The sequence below is a fragment of the Neofelis nebulosa genome, chromosome 4 (assembly GCF_028018385.1).
Source record: "Neofelis nebulosa isolate mNeoNeb1 chromosome 4, mNeoNeb1.pri, whole genome shotgun sequence".
Taxonomy (NCBI): Eukaryota; Metazoa; Chordata; class Mammalia; order Carnivora; family Felidae; genus Neofelis; species Neofelis nebulosa.
In genome coordinates, this window is record NC_080785.1 from 45,696,156 (window position 1) to 45,718,468 (window position 22,313).

The 22,313-nt window shown below is 40.6% G+C and overlaps 2 protein-coding genes across 11 annotated transcripts in view; both read left to right on the top strand.

Annotated features, from left to right (window-relative positions):
* LOC131509163 (retinitis pigmentosa 9 protein) overlaps nt 1-22,313 on the top strand; it is a 220,842-nt gene that overhangs the window by 47,850 nt on the left and 150,679 nt on the right. The gene's annotated exons all lie outside the window — the stretch shown is intronic.
* NT5C3A (5'-nucleotidase, cytosolic IIIA) overlaps nt 12,981-22,313 on the top strand; it is a 61,179-nt gene continuing 51,846 nt past the window's right edge. The window contains exon 1 of one of the 5 annotated variants that reach the window (XM_058724638.1): nt 12,981-13,186. In XM_058724638.1, the coding sequence (XP_058580621.1) occupies nt 13,049-13,186 (138 nt within the window). In that variant the 5' untranslated portion in view covers nt 12,981-13,048. The remainder of the gene's footprint in view (nt 13,187-22,313) is intronic. The other 4 variants (XM_058724639.1, XM_058724643.1, XM_058724646.1 and 1 more) reach the window with 4 other exon arrangements.

Genomic DNA, 22,313 nt, shown 5'->3' on the forward strand with positions numbered 1-22,313 from the left:
TGTCTCCCCTGCTCTGAGCCCCTGGTCTCCTTCCTTCTTGGGCCTAACACCGCTGACACGAAGGAAGAGGAGCTGACAGAGGAGAAGGAGAGAGGAAGGAGGAAGCTAGCCTGGACCGTGTGGACCTGAAAGTAGGCGATTCATAAGGGAGGGGCGCTCCAGCCCCTACCGCTGCGGAGAGTAAAAGCAGGGGTGCAGAGGCTCTGGTAGTTAGGGCGCCCTGGGTTGGGAGAGTGAGGAACAGAGGGCCTGGGGAAGTCGTCTGTGGGCTGGTACGTGGGCAGTTGGAGAGAGAAGCTGGCACACACGGACTCCGCTTTTTTTTGCATGGGAAAGAAAGGAAAGGCCTAGGATCGTATTTAATGGGAGTCGTGGGGTTGTAAGGATTATTGTGAGTTTTTTGTTTTGTTTTTAAAGCTAGAGATTTAGGTATCTGTAAGGCCAGAATGGAGAGACAGGGAGATGTTACCTATAGTGGAGAGAGAAAGGATGTTAGGAGGCAGTTCTGAGGAAGCACAAGGTGAGGTTAGCTAAGCCTGGTTACAATGCTTTGCCTTGGACAGAAGAAAGTTACTGAGATAGGCGGGAAATGAAGTCCTGAAGGCAGGAATTTCGGTGCTTTAGCATCTGACGACCGTGATTTTTTTCAAAAGAGGGCAGGAATAAGACTTGCTGGGAGCATTGAAAATTTGGGATGACTGCATTACTTGGTAGAAATTGTGTTTCACAGAATTTGCCGTGGTTGAAACAGAAGAAAGATTTTCTTTCACATGAAGAACTCTGGAGGCAGACTGCCTGAGTGCTGGTTTGGTGGTGTCTTGGCATCACAAAGTACCCAATGTCTTCTCTTCCTACTCCAACTAAGTGCTAAGAATTTAGCACTGGTTTCCTTCTTCAACCTGCATCATGATCCAAGATTCCTGCTCCAAGTACAAAGGTAGGGAAGGTAACGGGAGAGGATAAAGAGCAGAGCAGATGGTGCACACAGCAACTTCTGCTCTGTCATTGATCTTTTTCTGAAGGAGTAATACTAGAAAACTCCTGCAGTTTCAGATCATTATCTTTCTCACTAGTTACCCACAGCTGAAAGGATTTTGAGGAGCTCTTATCTTTTAGCAGGGCATGTTGTCACTTATAATAAGGTGGGATGCTGTCACCAAGAACGAGGGGAGAATAGGTACTAATTAGGTAAATAACTGCTATATATTGCTTTAGTTAATGGAAGAATCAGTAATTTCCCACTTCCCTTCACTTATATGGAGTCCAATCATCATCATCCCTTCTTCCCTTCACAGCTAAATTTCTTTATAAAAGGTCATAAACACTCAGGCTTCTCCACCTCCTGCTCCTTCACTCACTGCAAATCTTGATTTTGTTACCACCGTGTTCACTCATCCACCCTCACCAAGAACACTAATGAACCCCTTGCTGCTAATGGCATGGAAACTTCAGTCCTCATGTCACTAAACCTTGCCTCTCAGGTACCAGCCCACCTCATTCTCCTTCCTCTCTGCTTGCCCTTCTTTTTTTTTTTTTTTTTTTTTTTTTTTCTTTTTTCCTGCTTGCCCTTCTTAAAGTCTTTTACTGGCTTCTCTTCTAAAATTTCTGTCTTCAGTGTTCACATTCTCTATGTTACGGTCCTTATGTTTCCTCTCTCTTATTCCACCTTCTCTCTCTGCATTTTCACACATCCTCAGGGCATCAAATACAACTAGCAGACTGCTCAATCCTAAATCTCAATCTCCACTGTATCTACCAGACCTTTACATCTCAGTAGAAGATTTTGTTATTGTTAGGACATGCACTAATGATGATTCTTGTTTACATCCTTGGGAGAAAGCAACATCCTAGCATACCGTTAACCTCCACACGTGGCATAGCAGTTGAGAAGCTTTTTTAGGTGTGTATGCGTAGGCAGTATGTTACCTAGATGGTTATATCCAACCCAGCCAAGCAGGTGGAGTTGTTGTAGGTTTGAAATTGTTTTCTGGCAGTATATCTGAGGTATAACTACTTTATGTTGCCAAATAGTTGGGGAACCATAATGTTTAACAATCATTAGGTATGGGGACAGGGTACCCAGTCCTTGAGAAACCGTATACTGTCTGAATAGAAGGCCTTTCCACCTTCTCTCGGTAGGAACTCAGAGTCCAGATTATACTTCAAAATAATGTATTAGGTGTTCAGTGCAGTTTAATCTCTCTTACTCTTCTTCTTTCCCTATTTAATTTTATTTTTTCAGTTTTCCCCCTAGATTCTGCTGTTTTCATTATAAACAAAAGAAATGGATGAGGAAAAACGGACTGTTTGTATATACATTGAACAATAGAGTTATCAGTTTGTTTTCTTAGTAGCCAGAGAGCTGTCTGGATTCAATCTAACTACTTTGAGCATTTTGAAAAAAAAAAACAAAACAAAAAACAAAACGTATGCCTGTAAATTTTAATAAAAAGCAAATACAAATTCTAAATAACAAGGATATAGAACTAAAATATTTTTATTATTTCTGGGGTGCTAGGTGGCTCAGTCAGTGTTAAGTGTCCACCTTTGGCTCAGCTTATGATCTTGCAGTTTGTGAGTTTGAGCCCCATGTTGGGCTCTGTGCTGACAGCTCAGAGCCTGGAGCCTGCTTGGGATTCTGTGTCTCCCTCTCTCTCTGCCCCTCCCCTGCTCCCTCTCCTTCTCTCTCTCAAAAATGAATAAACATTAAAAATTTTTTAATAAAATATTTTGATTGTTTTTAATTTATTTATTTCAAAGTTTGTTTATTTTGAGAGAGAGAGAGAGCAAGCAGGGAAGGAGCAGAGAGAGAGAGAGAGAGAGAGAATCCCAAGTAGACCCCATGCTGTCAATGCAGAGTTCAATCTTACTAACTGTGAGATCATCACCTGAGCTGAAATGAAGAGTCAGATGCTTAACCAACTGAGCCACCCAGGTGCCCCTATTTATTTATTTTAAAAGTAATCCTTACATCCAACATTGGGCTCAAACTTACGACACCAAGATCCAGAGTCACATACTCTTCCAACTGAGCCAGCCAGGTGCCCTAAGAACTAAAATATGTTAAAGATCAATTTTAAAACATAAAAAAATGCAAAAAAGATATTAAGTTGACTCATGTCCTCTTAAAATTCATGTTTTTTTTTTTTAAGTTTATTTATTTTGAGACAGTGAGAAATAGAGGCCAGCAGGGAAGGGGCAGAGAGAGAGGGAGGGGGAGAATCCCAAGAAGGCTCTGCTGTCAGCACAGAGCCCGAGGCAGGGTGTAGTCTCACAAACTGTGAGATCTTAACCTGAGCTGAGATCAAGAGTCAGATGCTTAATCAACTGAGACATCCAAGCGCCCCTTAAAATTCGTATGTTGAAGTCAAACCCCCAGGAGATCAGAATTTAACAATATTTAGAGATAGGACGTTTAATGAGGTAATTAAGGTAAAATGAGATCATTTGGGTGGGCCTTAATTCAGTATAGCTGGTGATCTAATAAAGACCCAGAGATGTGAGGCAGAAAGAAAGTGTGAGGACATGGTGAGAAGGCAGCCATCTGCAGGTCATGGAGAGGCCACAAAAGAAACCAAACCTACCAAAACTTTGATCTTGGACATGTAGACACCAGAACTATGAGAAAATAAATTACTGTTATTTAAACTGCTCAATCTGTAGTATTCATTATGGCAGCCCTAGCAAACTAATGCAGAAGCAATTAGTATAAAAATAGGATAGTGTGTTGTATGTTGTTTTCAGTACAGTAATATGAAAAAGAAACAACTTTTATAGCCATCCAAAAAGTCAGCATAATTCATGCTTTCTGGTATGATTGGTCCAACAAAAGGGAATATGATTATTCTTGTACAGTATTATGAAACAAAATTTCTTAATTCAAAATGTTTTTACTAGCTCTACCCTCACCAGATGTAGGTTTTTAACAAATTAAGCCAAACCTCATATTTTTCTTTGAATTCCAGCAAACTAATGTGTAAGAAGCGACACAAACCTATACCTCTCTCTAGAGAAGAGTAAGGTCCCTAGATAACTATAGGGTGAAAGCTGGTCACCAGAAAGACCAAACAAGATTAGAGCTTTAAATTTCCCTCTCCACCTCCTGGCAGGGGGGAGGGGGAAGGTTGCTGAAGATTGAGTGGGAAAACAAAAACAAAAAACAAACTTGAACCAGGAGATTGAGAGAGCTTTGGGGTTGGTGTATCCTTTTTCCATTAAATTCAACTCTGTTCATAGTAGGCAAGAGAAATGATATGAAGAAAAATTGACTGTATATATACTGATATGGCAGGAAGGTGATGCATCAAGAGAGGGCATGGACACTCTGTGCCATCCCCAAACCCCATACCTTTTCTTAGCTCTGTCTTCCATTTGGCTGTGTCCTTTATAATAAACTGGTAAATATGAGTAAAGTGCTTTACTGAGATCTGTGAGTTCTAGTGAATTTGCAAACCTGAGGAGGTGGTGGTAGGAAACTACCAAATTGGTAGTGGGCTGGGCAGAAGTTTTGTGGCCTGGCCACCCCATTCAAAACTGGCATCTGAGTCAGGGCAGTCTTATGGGCTGTCTTATGGGTACTGCACTAACTCTGGGTATTGTCAGAATTGAATTGTCCAATTCAATTGAACCCAGTTGGTGTAGAGAATTGGTTGTTGTTTCAAATATATATATTTGGGGGGTATGTCTGGGTGGCTCAGGTCATGATCTCACAGTTTGTGGGTTTGAGTCCCGCATCAGGCTCCACACTGGCGGCACGGGGTCTGCTTGGGATTCACTTTCTCTCCTTTTCTCTCCGCCCTCCTCCACTCACTCTCTCTCTTTCTAAAAATAAATAAATGAACTTAAAAAAAATAAAAATATACGTTTGGTGTTAAAAAAAAGGTGAGATTCACTAGAACTTCCTTCACTTAGATAAACCTACAGTTTGGGAAGAGAATGCACAAAATGCCAGTGATGAGCTATCTTTGATTCCTGACTGACCATATGGTCACCTGTGGTACAGAACAGAGCTGTCCTGCTAAACTAAAAGGTACCAGTGGGATTTAGGGATAGACTCAATTTCCAGGGAGTTGGCTCACTTGATGCATAAGGAAATGAAGACTAATAAGAAAAATGCGAAATATATAATATCTTGGTTGTTGTCAGCTGTAATAGCTAAAATGAAAATAAAAGACAATACGGGATTGGACCTTGATGCTGGACCAAGCTCAAATATTAGTTGGTCCCAGCTTAGTCCATAGGCTCAAAGCCATCCCCAAATAGAATAATTATTCTGGAACAATATAAAGTACTTCTTCTTTTTTTTTTTTTTTTAATGTTTATTTTTGAGAGCAAGAAAGAGTGCAAGCAGGGGAGAGGCAGAGAGAAAGGGAGACACAGAATCTGAAGCAGGCTCCAGGCTCTGAGCTGTCAGCAAAGAGCCCAACGCAGGGCTCGAATTCACAGATCATGACCTGAGCCTAAGTACGATGCCTAAGCAACTGAGCCACCCACATGCCCCTAGAAAGTACTTCTAAAACCTCTGCTCACCAAGAAAGTAGTGCACACCAGAGGAGGGCAAAAAATGTAAATCATTGAAACCAGAGGGTTCCAAGTTCTGAAAGTAATTGAAATTGACAAGTGGATATCCTTGTGTGTTTGCTTGTGGTGGCCACCTGGGTCAATGAGTGGGTGTTGGGGGGACTGCAGCAATGCAGAGATGGGCTGAATGTAGACCTATTCCTTCATGCCTTCTGAGGTACGAAATGTCAATAAGGACTGTTCTGTTTGCCAACCAAGAGTCAGAGACTGCGGATAGCTATGTGGCAGATTCCCAATGGCAAGGCCTTGAGCGTGGCTGACAAGTCAGACATGCCCAGCCCCCTGGGGCTACCGATGGGTCTTGATAAGAATGGACACTGTTTTGGGGCTGGACTTTGCTTAACCAGTGTTCAAAGCAAATGTATCAGAGTACTTTAATAGAATCTGAACAGAGGATATTACACCAAATTTGGACCACTGAATCATATTTTTTTTTTGACTCATATTTCTTCAGACCAAAGAAAATGCTTTACAGCCCATAATCTCTAAAATGGGCAAAGAGAGGGGCACTTACCTGGCTCAGTTGGTAGAGCATGCAACCCTTGATCTTGAGGTCATGAGTTCAAGCCCCACATTGGGTGTAGAGCTTACTTACTTACTAAACATAAAAATAATGAATAGAGAATTGGAATTCGCAATTGAAAATTGGTTGTTTAAATCGGGGTGTGAAGGAAGATAGGCATGAGTGTGTGCTTACATTCAAAATGAAGGGGAGTATCCCTCCTAGATAGATTCCTTTGTCTTTCCGGTATATCTGGCTATGAGCATCTGAGGGAGGATGCTAGTAGGACTGTGCAATTCTTCCCAAGGCAAAAGACTAGAACTATATTTTTTTCATTATTGGGGTGCCTGGGTGGCTTAGTCGGTTAGGTGTCCAACTTCAGCTTAGGTCATGATATCACGGTTTACAAGTTTGAACCCCAAGTTGGGCTCTGTGCTGACAGCTCAGAGCCTGGAGCCTGCTTCAGATTCTGTGTCTCCCTCTCTCTCTCTGCCCCTCCCCTGCTCACATTGTCTCTCAAAAATAAAACATTAAAAAAATTTTTTTAAAGTATTATGTTAGAATTCCTTAAGGGCCTGATAGGGGAGGATTGTGCTTTCATTCTGTCTGGCAAAATTAAGGTTAATAGTGAATGCAGCTATATTCCCTGGTGGTAAAAATAGTCCACCAGTTCTGTACCTATGTAACCCTACCTGTTACTGAAACCCAGTTTCAACTGCCTTCACTCAAAAAGCCAATACACAAGAGACTAGTTTTGATTGGAAAGAAATATGAGCTTTATTCAGGAGAGAATGGCCACCTGGAGAGAAGGCAGACCTGTCCAAATGCCAACTCTGAAGTTTCTGCCCAGCCCAGAGATTTTTTAAAGTGGTTAATCAGTTAAGGGAGTGCAGTGGTCTAACAATTCTTGATTATGTGCAGACTCATGGTACCAGCTACAGACGTTATTGTGGTGCTCAGAGGTTGTGCAAGGGAGTCTGGTTCCTTGTTGCCCGGGAGTGGTACAACAGGGTCTGGTGATGTATAAAAGGTCTCTGTTCTTTTTTTTAGGAAAGAATGCATGATCTATAGATATAGAAAGAAAGGTTTAATTAGTCAATCATACAGGCTAAGGATGCTTACAAAAGCTAGTAAACTACTAGGTTGGCTGGAGGGCTCCAAGTGGCTTCATACCCTGTGGTATGAATGGGGATGGACTGATGGGGAGGTGCCTACCAAACTAGAACTGCTGCCTGCAGGACAGACTGGCACAGTGACCCAATCTAACTTTCAGAAGGTGGAAACGTTTGGGTATAAATGGAGAGAAGGAGGAACAGTAGCTGAGGATAAATGAGTGAATGAGTTGTGTAAGTGAGGGAAACCCAATATTACATTAATACCTGGAAAGTAGATCAGAATAAAAGCTAACCTTGTCTCTTAGCTCCATTACATGTACTAGTTGCCTGAAAGGATGAAGCCATTTCTGGTTTTACAACAGTTAAGATCTAGAATGTGTGCCTATAAACCTGAGAAGCCTCGCCCTGGGAGACATTTTCATATGAAAGGATAATGGACTGGACTAATTATTAATTATTGAATGGACTCTAGTAATATGTTAGTATCTTTTCATTCTTACAATCTTTTTTGTTACAGATCCATGGCCTGTGGTATAAGAAAAACATACATGTTGTCTTTGTCTCTGGTTTCTGGCACAGAGCTCCTAAACACTCTAGTTATTTCCTTAGCGAAGAGTGTTTTTGTTATTCAAAACAAGCCCCTTTGAACCACACAAAAAGTGTATGCTAATGAAGTGGCTCAGGATAGAGCCTCTAGATAGTACAGATGAAGGCTAGTCACTAGAAAGACCAAATTGGTAATTAGAAAGTTGGAACTTTCAGTCCTACTGCACAGCCTCCAGGGAGGGGAGAAAAAGTAAGGCTGCAGATTGAGTTCAATAAAACTATTCAACCTGGCACTATTACATACCCAATGAATGTTAATTCTTGATGCTATGTCCTTTTCATGGTTTTTCGAAAGCAACATTCAAGAAGAAAAAAAACAAAAACAAAACCCAAATGCCCTTCAGTGTGTAACGGGTATATGGTGAAACTGGTATATCCATATCATGGAATACAAATCAGAAAAAAAAAAAAAAAATGAAGCACTGATACACAGAAATTAGATGAAGCCTAAATAAGGACATTACACTGAATATATCAGTGGTTTCCAGGGGTTGGTTTTGGGTGAGAATGTGACTATAAAGTGGTCATATAAGGGAACTTCTTTGGGATGATGATGGATCCTGGTTCTGGATCCTGTTCTGGATCCTATCACCTGACAAAATTTCTTAGAACTGTATAACAACAACAAAAGAAAGTGCACGTGGAAACCGATGAGATCCAAGTAAGATGTGTAGAGTTTCTGCGTTGTACCAATGTCAACTTACTTTGTAATTGGGCTATAAGATATAGCTGTAAGATGGTATCACTGGGGAAAGCCTGTGTGAAAGGCACAAGGGAATTCTATGTACTATGTCTGCAACTTCTATGGGAGTCTAAAATTATTTCAAAATGAAAATTAAAAGAAAAAAACTGTAAAAAATGAAAGAAAAAAGGAAGGAAGGAAGTTTTTACTTCCAAGATACTTCCAACCAATGTCTTCTCTTTATGCTAAGAAGTAGAACTGAAGAAAAAATACATAGCAGATAAATAAATGTGAAATGAATATGAACATATATGGAAGAGTTTCTGAAAAACATTTGCATTGTTTATTGTTGCTAATTGTGTTATATAACCATGCAGATCAGCAGATGATTAAACTTTCAGATCTTGGGGCGCCTGGGTGGCTCAGTCGGTTAAGCGTCCAACTTCACTCAGGTCACGATCTCGCGGTCTGTGAGTTCAAGCCCCACGTCGGGCTCTGGGCTGATGGCTCAGAGCCTGGAGCCTGCTTCCGATTCTGTGTCTCCCCCTCTCTCTGCCCCTCCCCCGTTCATGCTCTGTCTCTCTCTCTGTCTCAAAAATAAATAAACGTTTAAAAAAAAATAAAAAATAAACTTTCAGATCTGGCAGTGAGTCTTAAACAAATGCAATAAACCCTTAAAATACACCTTTATTGGGGCACCTGGGTGGCTCAGTCAGTCAAGTGTCCCACTTTTGATGTTGGCTGAGGTCATGATCTCACAGTTTGTGGGATCGAGCCCCACATAGGGCTCTGAGCTGACAGTGGATGAGCCTGCTTGGGATTCTCTCTCTCCCTCTCTCTCTCTCTCAAAATAAATAAACTTAAAAAAAAAAAAAACTTAAAAAATACACCTTTACTGATCTTTTTAAGATCAACTACTTGAAAGAGAAGTACCAATATTTAATGTCCCCATATTCTCATTTGTGTACTCCAGATGCATAGGAACATTGTAATATGTGCTATTATTGGACCACCAAATATACATCATTCCCTTGCCACCCAGACCAGAATGTTCCCCAACTTTCCAGCCTGAAATATCTCCTAGCTCACTCTGAATCCTCTGATAACCCAGAATCAATGTTGATATTCTCATATTTTCCCTGGACCCACTTCAAATCACTTGGGCTCTTTTAGTGTAATTTAAAACTGAGATAGAATTACCAACCCCATTCCAACCAATGTTCAAGAGTCTTGCAGCAACCAAACTCCCAGTTCAAATGTATTCCATGACATTAGCCAGGGTAGATAAAAGAGTCATAAATAATGAAGCCATTAGAAAAAAGTAGGACAAGGCAGAAATTAGTGGAACTTAAAGTTGGCAAGGGAGATGAAATTTTAAGTCAACCTTCCTATTTACCCTATTTATATCATTATCTATGTTCCATCAGGCTACCAAATTACTTTTTTGGTGCACAGTTACTTTTGGTTTCATTCAGAAGCTAATTAACCCAATCAAAGACTACAATGGTAATTGTAGAAATAACAAAATCTCATTTGTTAAAAGATTTCATACCATTAATTTCCTTTTTAAAGAAATTGGTAGATTTAGGGTGCTGGTGTAGGGGCACCTGCATGGCTCAGTCAGTTGGGCATCCAACTTCAGCTCAGGTCATGATCTCACGGCTCATGGGTTTGAGCCCGAATCAGGCTCTGGGCTGACAGCTCAGAGCCTGGAACCTGCCTCGAGCCTGGAACCTGCTTCGGATTCTCCGTCTCCCTCTCTCTCTCTCTGCCCCTACCCAGCTCGCTCACTCTCTGTTTCTCAAAAATAAATAAATGTTATTAATAAATAAATAAATAAGTAAATAAATAAATAAAACTACACTTAAAAGAAATTGGTAGATTTAAAAATCACAACATAGGGTGTCTGGCTGGCTCAGTCAGAGGAGCATGTGACTCTTGATCTTGGGGGCGTGAGTTCAAGCCCCATGTTGGTTGTAGAGCTTACCTAATTAAAAATAATAACAATTTAAAAATTAAAAATCACAACATAGATTTCCCTTTTGGCTTCAAGATGGAACTGATAGTATATCTGAAAGACCTTACTGAAGGTTTCTGAATATCCTTGTCTTTAACAGGATTAATAAAGATCATTTGGTTCAAACAAAGCAAACACAAAACATTCTCCCTTTGTACACAAAAGGAAATTTTGGGTACAAAGTTTGTGTGATTAAGAAATTAGTAATTCATTTTCTGAATCTTGGTCTTAAAATCAGCTAAATCAATCTAAACTGCTGTGACCCACAAAGTAGAGGGAAGTAGAAGCAATAATCCTATTGCAAGAAGGAATCATGAGGTATTAGTGTATGAATCCAACTTCATAGGCTGAAATTTGCTTTACCATTTGCTGGGGACTTGTTGAGTGTAGGTCACAGGGAAGGATGCTCAAGCAGCACATAACATTCCTCAATGGAATACTTTAAAATTTGTGTCATCTTTTTCTCAGATATAGTTACAGGGTCTCACATATATTGTGCTTATATTAAAATGAACAAAAAGGCTAACATCATTCCTAAGAAACTGATCACTCTATATCCCTCAAATCATTTTATGGCATCAGGGAATTAATCTTGCCCACAAAACAAGACATAGCACACTCGTGTACCTGATATTTAATTCCAGACTTGCTTTCTTACCAGATGCCTGATCAGGTAGGCCCTCCTTTACATTTCTAAGAATGCTCTTCCCACAAATTGACCTTTAAGAGCTCCTGCCGGGGTCCCAGATCAGGAATGGAGGGCACAGAGAAAAGCAACCTGTAGCTTCACTGCTCCCTCTTGTTTATTCCCCTGCTCCAATTTGTTCCACGTCCCAGGCAAAAAGAGCTTCACCAGGCAGCACCACCAGCTCCAAAGAACCTCTCTGGATCCCTTCTGTGTCACCCATAGAGATCAGTAAAGGAAATTGCATCAGTCCCTTGCAAGAGACCAGGCAGGTGAGAATAAGTCCTGATGCTTACAAAGAGGATGAAATGATTTAAGAGGCAGTGAGTGGAATGTAGCAGAAAAGGACAGCAGAGGCGGACACTGCCTAACTTCAAACCATCTTTACCCTGTTGTCATTGCACATTTTTAAAAATTGTGCTATGAAACACATAAAATTTACCGATTTGTCCATATTAGGATATACAGTAGTGTTAACTATTTTTGTTTGTCTAAGGTCTCTAGAACCTTTTTCACCTTGCAAAACTGAAACTCAGTACTCAATTGAACAACTACCTCTCTTCTGCTTTCCCCAACCCCAGAACCACCATTCTACTTTCTAACCGTTTGACTATCTCCTATAAGTAGAATAATGAAGTATTTGTCTTTTTGTGACTGGTTTATTTCACTTAGCATATGTGTCCAAGGGTCATCAGTATTGTTGAATACTGCAGAATGTCCTCCTTTTTAAAGGCTGAATAGCAAAGCATTCAATATATATACCACATTTTCTTTATTCATTCATCTGTTGATGGACATTTCAGTTGGTTCCACATTTTGGCTATTCTGAACAGTGCTGCAATGAACATGGGAGTGCTGATATTTGAGTACCTGCTTTCAATTCTTTTGGATATATATCCGCATTGCTGGATCATATGGTAATTCTATTCTTTTTTCCTAGTTTAAAATTTTGAGGAATGTCTATGGTTTTCCATAGTAGCTGCACCAATTTACATTTCCAACAACAGTGTACAAGAGTTCCTATTCCTTCACATCCTCACCAACACTTGTAATTGTCTTTTGAAAAAAATAATGGTTACCCTAATGTGTGTGAAATGGTATCTAATTGTAGTTTTGATTTGCATTTGCCTGGTGGTTAGTGATGTTGAGCATCTTTTCAATCTTTTGTCCCATTTTTAAAATTGAGTTTGTTGTTGAGAGAGGGAGTGCAGGGAGGGGAGGAAGGGCAGAGGGAGAGAATCTTGAGCAGGCTCCAGTCTCAGCTCTGAGCCTGAAGCAGGACTCCATCCCACAACCCTGGGATTATAATTTGGGCCAAAATCAAGAGTCGGATGCTCAAATGACTGAGCCATCCAGGCGCCCCTATAGGTGGCCTTTTTACTGTTTCTTTTGCTGTTCAGCAGTTTGTCATAGCACATACCACTGCTGAGGCCTTCTGGGGGCTGTAGTCCTAAACGGCTGAGGAGGGCGGAAGGTAGAAGACTTTTTCTGCGTGGGTAGTGGTTAGAATCAGATTTCTACCGGACGGGCCTGGAGTGAACCACTTGCTGGTCCTCATTAGCAGAGATATAATTTATACCATTCCTTTTTCGGTCTTTGGATACTTCCTCAAACGGAGGCTCTGAGAAAAACCGACCCGGCGTCTCTGCTGGGGAAGCAGGCCACGCCCCTCCCAGCCTACCCGTCCCTGTGTCCGCTCACAGGGGCGGGGCTTTCCGCGGGGCGGAGCTCAGGCAGGAGGGGGCGGGGGCGGGGCTCCTGCAGAGAGGCGGGGCGGGGCGGGGCGTCCGGGCTTCTCTGCAGACCGCAGCCGCCCAGCGACCTCTTCTTTTCCGGCTCGGATAAGCAGGACACCCCGTTCATGGACCGGGCGGCCGTGGCGAGGATGGGCGCGGTGGCGAGCGCCAGTGTGTGCGCCCTGGTGGCGGGGGTGGTACTGGCCCAGTACATATTCACCTTGAAGAGGAAGACAGGGCGGAAGACCAAGATCATCGAGATGGTGAGTACGGGGGTTGGTGCGCCCAAGCGCTTGATGGGCCGCAGGGTGTTCCGTCCGGCCTTACCTTCCCGCGCTGGCGCTTCTGGAATGCACTGGGCACGCTGGGGACCCATTCACCCCACGAGCGGCCGCCCGAGGGCCAGTGACCCGGTCTGGACCCTCCGTGGTGTCACTCCTCTGGCCTTGGCTATGTCTCCATTTGAAACAGAAAGGCAGCAAATAGGTGATTCGGAAATAAGCCACCTCCTGCAGCCAAACCCGTTTCTCAAGAAATAAACTGAACGTTCTAGACTGGTTGTTCCCTAATTCCTGCAGCCAAACCGTTGTGACTGATCCAATTCGGACAGAGTTGTTTCTGCACCCTGGCTAGAATGATTTAGATTATGAAAAGGTGTAACTTCTCAGTGGTTGGAACAATGCCATTTAACCCAGTTGGAATTCAGAATAGTTTATTTTGTATTTGAGTGTTATTTCTTCTTGTCTCACTGCCAGGAAGTATCTTTGTGTTCGTTTTTTCCCCCAAACCTCTTGCATAACATTTTTTTTAGAAATTTATTTCCAATTTTATTGTAAGAGCGTTTCAAGAATGTACCTATTTAAGGTACATTATAAACAATATTTGCTTCAAAATTGGGGATGTTTTTAGTTGTTGTTTTTATTTAAAACCCATTCGGCAAGACAAGTTACTCACCAAGTTGCGTTTTAACGTGCTTACTGGAGTGCATAATCCCATGTTTACTCACAATAATGTGCTATGCACATGAACATCTGGGGTCAAATATTCATGAAAAGTAAGTTGACAGTCTACCACCATATGAAGTAAGATCATTTTAGGTTCATATACTTGGAATACTTCAGCCTCAGTTACATGTTCTTTTTTTTTTTTGGGGGGGGACAGAGAGAGACAGAGCATGAATGGGGGAGGGGCAGAGAGAGAGGGAGACACAGAATCGGAAACAGGCTCCAGGCTCCGAGCCATCAGCCCAGAGCCTGACGCGGGGCTCGAACTCACGGACCGCGAGATCGTGACCTGGCTGAAGTCGGACGCTTAACCGACTGCGCCACCCAGGCGCCCCTCAGTTACATGTTCTAATTGATTAAAGAAACTGTCCTGCTGGCCCCAGATTGAATTCAGAAATATTTTTCCATAACTAACATTATAAGATATGTCAATTCCCATGTCTCATATGCCACTAATATTGATAAGTTTTGTTTATTGCTACAATTAAATTATTTTTAATGTTTATTTATTTTTGAGAGAGAGAGAGAGACAGAGTGCAAGTGGGGGAGGAACAGAGAGAGGGAGACACAGAATCTGAAGTGGGCTCCAGGCTCTGAGCTGTCAGCACAGAGCCCAATGCAGGGCTCGAACTCACCAACCATAAGATCATGACCTGAGCTGAAATCGGATGCTTAACTGACTGAGCCACCCAGGAACCCCTATTTTTTTTCTTCACCTCTATACCCAGCAAATATTTTTATTTCAGAAATTTCATTTTATTGTTGCTGTCCTGCTTATAGAACTGTGGGAGTTTCCTTTTGTTCCAAACCAAAACTTTATAACCCATGTGGTAGGGGAGGGGAACTAACTGCCATACCTTACTGTGTGTACTTAAACTATGGATTGGTCTGTTATATCACTTCTCTAAACCAAGTAGAGTTAAAAATCAATGCTTTCATAAAATCCCACAGTGATACCATCCTAAGAACAGTTTGCTGTCTTTGTGAAAAATAATAAAAGCCCATCAGGCAGACCAACTTTACTTATGATTTGTAGTATAGAAATTAGTCTTTACATACACGTATGTATACATAATATGTTATATCAATTCAGAGTGTGATATATGTGCAGCTTGCTAGTAGCTTTTAAAAGGAAAACGTTGAAAGAGCTCTTTTTTTAATTTGTAATTTTAATAGGTTACTTTTTCAAAGGGAATAAACATTTGATTGGGATTCTGAAAATTTGGGTTCATATCTTAGTTTTATCTCTTTGTAACAGCTGTGTTTTAGGGGTCATGTTCTGCCTGTCCCCTGCCCCATCTTTCAAACCCCCACCCTAGAGAATCTGTACAAACCTGTGAATGTCTAGTGGACATAGCTTAAACTGGTCACAAATAATGGAACCAGCAGTAACTACCTAAGCAGGGTGGGCCTGTTAGCTGGTAGGTAAGCAAATGACTTCTGGCACTGGGCTTAGATTGTGCATTGCCTTAAGAATTTTTAACTAAAAGACACAAAGGTGTGGCTAGTGGGCTGAAACTGCTACAGCTGGAAGGTCCTTTAGGGCAGCGAGATAAATATACAGAGGAAGCCTGTCAGAAGACATGCTCAGGATGTTCAGAGTTCAGAGAGAAGAGAAACCATTTCTCATAGTCAATATACTTCATTATTAAATACTTATTTTAGAATAATTTTACATTAACAAAATAATTGAGCAAATAAGTAGAGTCCCAACCAGTTTCCCCTATTACTAACATTTTACATTAGTATGGTACATTTGTTGAAATTGAGGAACAAATATTCATACATCTTTAAATATCCATACTTTGTTCAGATTTCCTTTGTTTTTACCTAATGTCCTTCTCTGTCCTAGAATTCCATCCAGGGCACCACATACATTTTGTCATCATGTGTCCTCATCTTGACTGTAACAGTTTCTCGGATTTTTCTTGTTTTATCTGTGATACAATAAGAAATATATATTTGGTGTTTGTCCCAGGTTCCTGCCACACAGCTCCTAAAACACTTGGACTCTGGGAAGCTTTAACAGTGTCTTTTCTATGCTAATGAGGTGATCTGGTAGCTGGGGGCCCCCCAAGATGGCTTCAAGATGTGGGCTGGTTGATTGAAAGATCAAGACATGATTAGAGCAGAACTTTTAACCCCCTCTCCCTTCTGTGAGGAGAAGGGGTTGGAGTTCCTGGCCAATAATTTATTTAATCAAACCTACCTACATACCAGCTGTCTATAAAGACCTCTCACTTTAAGTGTTTCGTATTTTGCCCTATGCTTCTCTTTCATTTGGCTGTTCTGAGTTATATTCTTTATATTAAACCTGTAATAGTAATTAAGCACTCTCCTGAGTTCTGTGAGTTATTCTTGCAAATTATGGAACCTGAGGAGGTAGTTTTAAAAATCCTCAAATTTAGGGTGGGAGGGAGGGGAGAGTGGGTGATGGGTATTGAGGAGGGCACCTTTTGGAATGAGCATTGTCAAATTTATTTGACAATAAATTTCATATATTGAAAAAATAAACAAACAAATAAATAAACAAATAAATAAATAAAAATAAAAATCCTCAAATTTACACCCAATCCATCAGAAGTATGTTTGGCAACCTGGGACTCGTGACTGGCATCTGAAGTGGGGACAGACTTGTGGACTAAGTCCTTATCTCGTGGGATCAGACACTAACTCTAGATAGTATCAGAATTGTATTGAATTGTTGGAAGAGTTGGAAGATTGTTGGTGTGAGGAAGAAAACCGACACATTTGGGGTCAGAAGTGTTTATAAAAACTGATAAATGTAATTTAATAATATCCAACTCATGGTAACTGCTTAATAAGTAGTAGATGTAATTATTATACCAAAACACAGACTATCAGCCACTCTCATAGCCTACATTTTTTCCTTATGAACTCGATTAGGGCATAATTTCTAACCACTGGTATTATTTTCTATCTTTATCTCTCCTAAGCCTTCATTGTAAAAACTACTCTAATTATCCTCAGTAAGGATGGCTTGCAATTTTTATTAACTGGACTGAAAAGATTAAAGTTGCCAAGCATGTGTATAGAAGTTGATACATATGCAGTAGAATTTTGCACAAATGAAACTAGTATTGGTGATGAATTGTTTTAAAGAATGAATTCCCCCACCTCTCTTAAATTCTTGCAGGTTTCAAGTCCTTCCTCATTGCTATTGACCATCACTTACCACTTGCTACTGAGTTTTAACTCACTATTCTAATTAAACATGCCTGCTCAGATAGGACTTGTTCTTTTTGCGGCCCTTTTGGTTACTCCTAATAAAAAAAAGATTCTGGAATAAAGCTTAAGTATTTATTGCTAGTTTCCTACCAGGCAGAGAAACCCATTCGAACGCAATGTTTAGGCTTTGATAGATATACTCTGAAGGAGGGAAATGTAAACATATATATATCTTTCATACAGGTTTTTTTTTTTTTTAATTTTTTTTAACGTTTATTTATTTTTGAGACAGAGAGAGACAGAGCATGAACGGGGGAGGGCCAGAGAGAGAGGGAGACACAGAATTGGAAGCAGGCTCCAGGCTCTGAGCCATCAACCCAGAGCCCGACGCAGGGCTCGAACTCACAGACCGCAAGATCATGACCTGAGCTGAAGTCGGACGCTTAATCGACTGAGCCACCTAGGCGCCCCATACAGGTTTTTTTTATATACAACTTAAAAAAAATTTTCTTTAATGTTTATTTTTTTTGAGAGAGAGACACACACAGAGCATGAGTGGGTGAGGGGTAGAGAGAGGGAGACACAGAATCCACAGCAGGCTCCAGGCACCAAGCTGTCAACACAGAGCCTAATGTGGGGCTCAAACCCACTAATCATGAGATCATGACCTGAGCAGAAGTTGGGTGCTTAACTTGACTGAGTCACCCAGGTGCCCCACAACTTTTTTTTTTTTTTTAATATTTATTTATTCTTGAGAGAGAGAGAGAGAGAGAGAGAGCAAGCTCGAGCGGGGGAGGGGGAGAAAGAGGGAGACCCAGCATCCAAAGCAGGCTCCATGCCCTGAGCTGTCAGCACAGAGCCTGACGCAGGGCCCAAACTCACAAACCATGAGATCATGATCTGAGCTTAAGTCAGTGAAGTGGGATGCTTACCGACTGAGCCACCCAGGCACCTCCATACAACTTAAAAAAAAAATTTTTTTTTTTTAATGTTTTATTTATTTTTGAGACAGAGAGAGACAGAGCATGAACGGGGGAGGGGCAGAGAGAGAGGAAGACACAGAATCAGAAGCAGGCTCCAGGCTCTGAGCCATCAGCCCAGAGCCTGACGCGGGGCTCGAACTCACGGACCGTGAGATCGTGACCTGAGCTGAAGTCGGACACTTAACCGACTGAGCCACCCAGGCGCCCCCATACAACTTTTTTAAATTGAGTGATACATGATGGCTTTATTGTTTTTTACTTGGTTGATTTTTATTCATGGTCATTGCTTCCATATTTTATTCTTTTCAGACAGCACTTACCTACTTTCATATTAATTTAGCGTAAGTATAAAAGCATTAACAATACACGTCTTCTTTGATTTACAATGGAGTTATGTTCCTATAAACCCATTGTTAAGTTGAAACTACAATAAGTCTATAATGCATTTAATATAGCTACCAAACGTCATAGCTTAGCCTAACTTACCTTAAACATGCTCAGAACACTTACATTGGCTTACAGCTGGGCAAAATCATCTAACACAAAGCCTTTTTTATAGTGAAGTGTTGAATATCTAATATAATTTACTGAAAGTGAAAAACAAAATACTTGTATGAAACAGAATGGTTGTCAATGTAACAGTTGTTTATCCTTGTGACTACATGGCTGACGGAGCTGTGGCCACCGCCATTGCCCAACATCAGGAGAGAGTATTGTACCACACATTAGTAGCCCAGGAAAAGATGAAAATTCAAGGTATAGTTTCTACTAAATGCATATCACTCTCTCACCATAGTAAAGTCAGAGAATTACAAGTCAAAGCATTGTAAGTTAAGGAATCTAATCAAATTTTAGGGAAATAGTAGGAACTGTAATTTTTGCTTTATAAAAGTAAAACCCATGGGGTGCCTGGGTGGCTCAGTTGGTTAAGCATCCAACTTTGGCTCAGGTCATGATCTTGCAGTTAATTAGTTTAAGCCCCACATCAGGCTCTGTGCTGGCAGCTCAGAGACTGGGTCTGCTTCAGATTCTGTGTCTGCCCCCCCCCCCCACTCACCATCTCTCTCTCTCTCTCTCTCTCTGTCTGTCTCTCTCTCTCTGTGTCTCTCTCTCTCTGTCTCTCAAAAATAAGTAAACATTTAAAAATAAATAAGAGTAAAACCCAGTGCTTGAAACTAAATAAAGCTAAGTGTTAGTGATTAAAAAAACAGCAGTGTACAAATTTAAGTGCTAAATGTGGCTTTTAAAAAAAGAGAATTTAAAAATGTATGTGGTTAGCCATCAGGGCATTAGGACAGCACTGATGAAACTCCTTACAAGATGCAGCCACTTTCAAATGACAATTATTTTAAAGTAAAAACATTTTAATCAGATGTATATATGTTTATATACACATATGCTGTTTTATAAGAATTCGTCTTCTTTCTGGATTATGTTAGGAGAAATCTTGCAAGTGTTTTTACTAGTTATTCCTGAATGAATGCTAGCTTTCCTGTCCTACAGTGATCCACCAGAGAACTTCCCTACAGTTTTAAGACCTCAGAATCTCTGTTTTCCCCACTGTTCCTCTTTAGTCATCGTTCTTGTTAGATAGGTTAGCCAACAGTGTGGGTTTTATTTGCTTTTATGAAATTTTGCATTGAGCTGTCCAATACATTGATCTCTCAGTACAACAACTTAGGATTTGGTGTTCTGTTGTATTAATTGCAGAAACTAGTCCAGAAAATTTATTTAGTGTCATTGAGGACAGAAAATGTAATGCCCTTAATATATTGATAACAAATCGACCAACTTTTCAAATTATCAAAATACCATATGTGTAATTTGTGGTTTTAAAGTTGTTTTAGAAAGCTGACTATATATATATATATATATATATACGTGTATATATACGTATATATATATATATATAATTTTTCAGAAATAGAATTTAGTGATTCATCACTTACATATAACACCCAGTGCTCCTCCCAGCAAGTGTCCTTCTTAATGCCCCTCCACCCATTTAGCCCATCCCCCCACCCAACATCCCTTCAGCAACCCTCAGTATGTTCTCTGTATTTAATAGTCTCTCTAGGGGTGCCTGGGTGGCTCAGTTGGTTAAGCATCGGACTTCAGCTCAGATCATGATCTCACAGCTCTTGAGTTTGAGCTCCACATCGGGCTCTGTGCTGACAGCTCAGAGCCTGGAGCCTACTTCAGATTCTGTGTCTCCCTCTCTCTCTACCCCTCCCCTGCTCACTCTCTGTCTGTCTCTCTGTGTCTCTCAAAAATAAACATTAAAAAAGGAAAAAGAGTCTCTTATGGTTTGTCTCCCTCTCTCTTTCTATATTATTTTTGCTTCCCTTCCCATATGTTCATCTGTTTTGTTTCTTAAATTCCACATGAGTGAAATCATATGATATTTGTCTTCCTCTGACTGACTTATTTTGCTTAGCATAATACACTCTAGTTCCATCCACCTTATTGCAAATGGCAAGATTTCATTCTTTTTCATAGCCGAGTAGTATTCCATTGTATATATATCTACCATATCTGTTTTATCCATTCATCATTCAGTGGATGTTTGGGCTCTTTCCATACTTTGGCTATTGTCAGTAGTGTTGCTATAAACGTTGGGGTACATGTGCCCCTTCGAATCATCACTACTATATCCTTTGGATAAATACCTAGTAGTGTAATTGCTGGTTTGTAGGGTAGCTATTTTTAATTTTTTGAGGAACCTCCTTACTGTTTTCCAGAGTGGCTGCACCAGTTTGCATTCCCAACAGTGCAGAAGGGTTCCTCTTTTTCTGTGTCCTTGCCAACATCTGTTGTTGCCTGAGTTGTTAATTTTAGCCATTCTGACAGGTGTAAGGTGGTATCTCATTATGGTTTGGATTTGTATTTCCCTGATGATGAGTGATGTTGAGTATTTTTTCATGTGTTACATATATTTTTTTTAATGTTTTTTTATTTTAAGAGAGAGAGAGAGAGACAGAGGTGAGCGGGAGAGGAGCAGAGAGAGAGGGAGATGTAGAATCTGAAGCAGACTCCAGGCTCTGAGCTGTCAGCACAGAGCCTGATGCAGGGCTTGAACTCATGGACCATGAGATCATGACTGAACTGATGTCAGATGCCTAACCAACTGAGCCACCCAGGTGCCCCTGTGTTATCTTTTAATCCAAAGTATTGAAAGACTGAAAACTGACTTTTTAATGATTATTATTCTCAAGTTAGCTACATGCTGTGTGTTCTTGGCTTCAGGGGTAGATTCCCGTGATTCATCACTAACATATAACACCCAGTGCCCATCCCAACAAGTGTTCTCCTCAGTGCCCATCATCCATATTCCCCAGCCCCCCCCAAGCCCCCACCCCTAACAACCCTCAGTTTTTTCTCATATTGGAAAGTCTCTTATGGTTTGCTTCCCTCTCTGTTTTTATCTTATTTTTCCTTCCCTTCCCTTATGGTCTTCTGTTAAGTTTCTCAAATTCCACATATGAGTGAAATCATATGATATCTGTCTTTCTCTGACTAGCATATTTCACTTAGCATAACACCCTCCAGTTCCATCCAAACAGCAAGATTTCATTCTTTTTCATAGCCGAGTAATATTCCATTGTATATATCTACCACATCTTCTTTATCCATTCATCAGTTGATGGACATTTGGGCTCTTTCCATAATTTGGCTATTGTTGAAAGCACTGCTATAAACATTGTGGTACATGTGCCCCTATGCATCAGCACTCCTGTATCCCTTGGATAAATTCCTAGTAGTGCTGTTGCTGGGTTGTAGGGATATTCTATCATTAGTTTTTTGAGGAACCTCCACACTGTTGAAAACTGACTTTAAAATTTAAGGCCTATCTTTTTGTGTTATTCTTCTATTTGCTATTAAAGTAAGTTGAAAACAGACCTTTCCTTGTAGAGTTTAAAAACTAAAATAAATTATGTTCTTGGAAGAGAACGGCTTCATTTGATTAGACTATTTAGTAAACAGAAAGAGCTGGCTAAGGAGACCAAACATTTCTAGCCTCACATATTTACTGAGGGAAATAGAATTATAATCTTTAAATTAGACAAAGATTAAAGGTTTTATTATGAAAAATGGAGTTAAATTTGATTTCTGTGATCTCTTCTAAATATGTGATTGGCATGTGGACTATACATGATGCAAGGGATGTAAATAGAACATGCCTTTATTTTTCTTTCTTGTGGCCTCTTTCAATA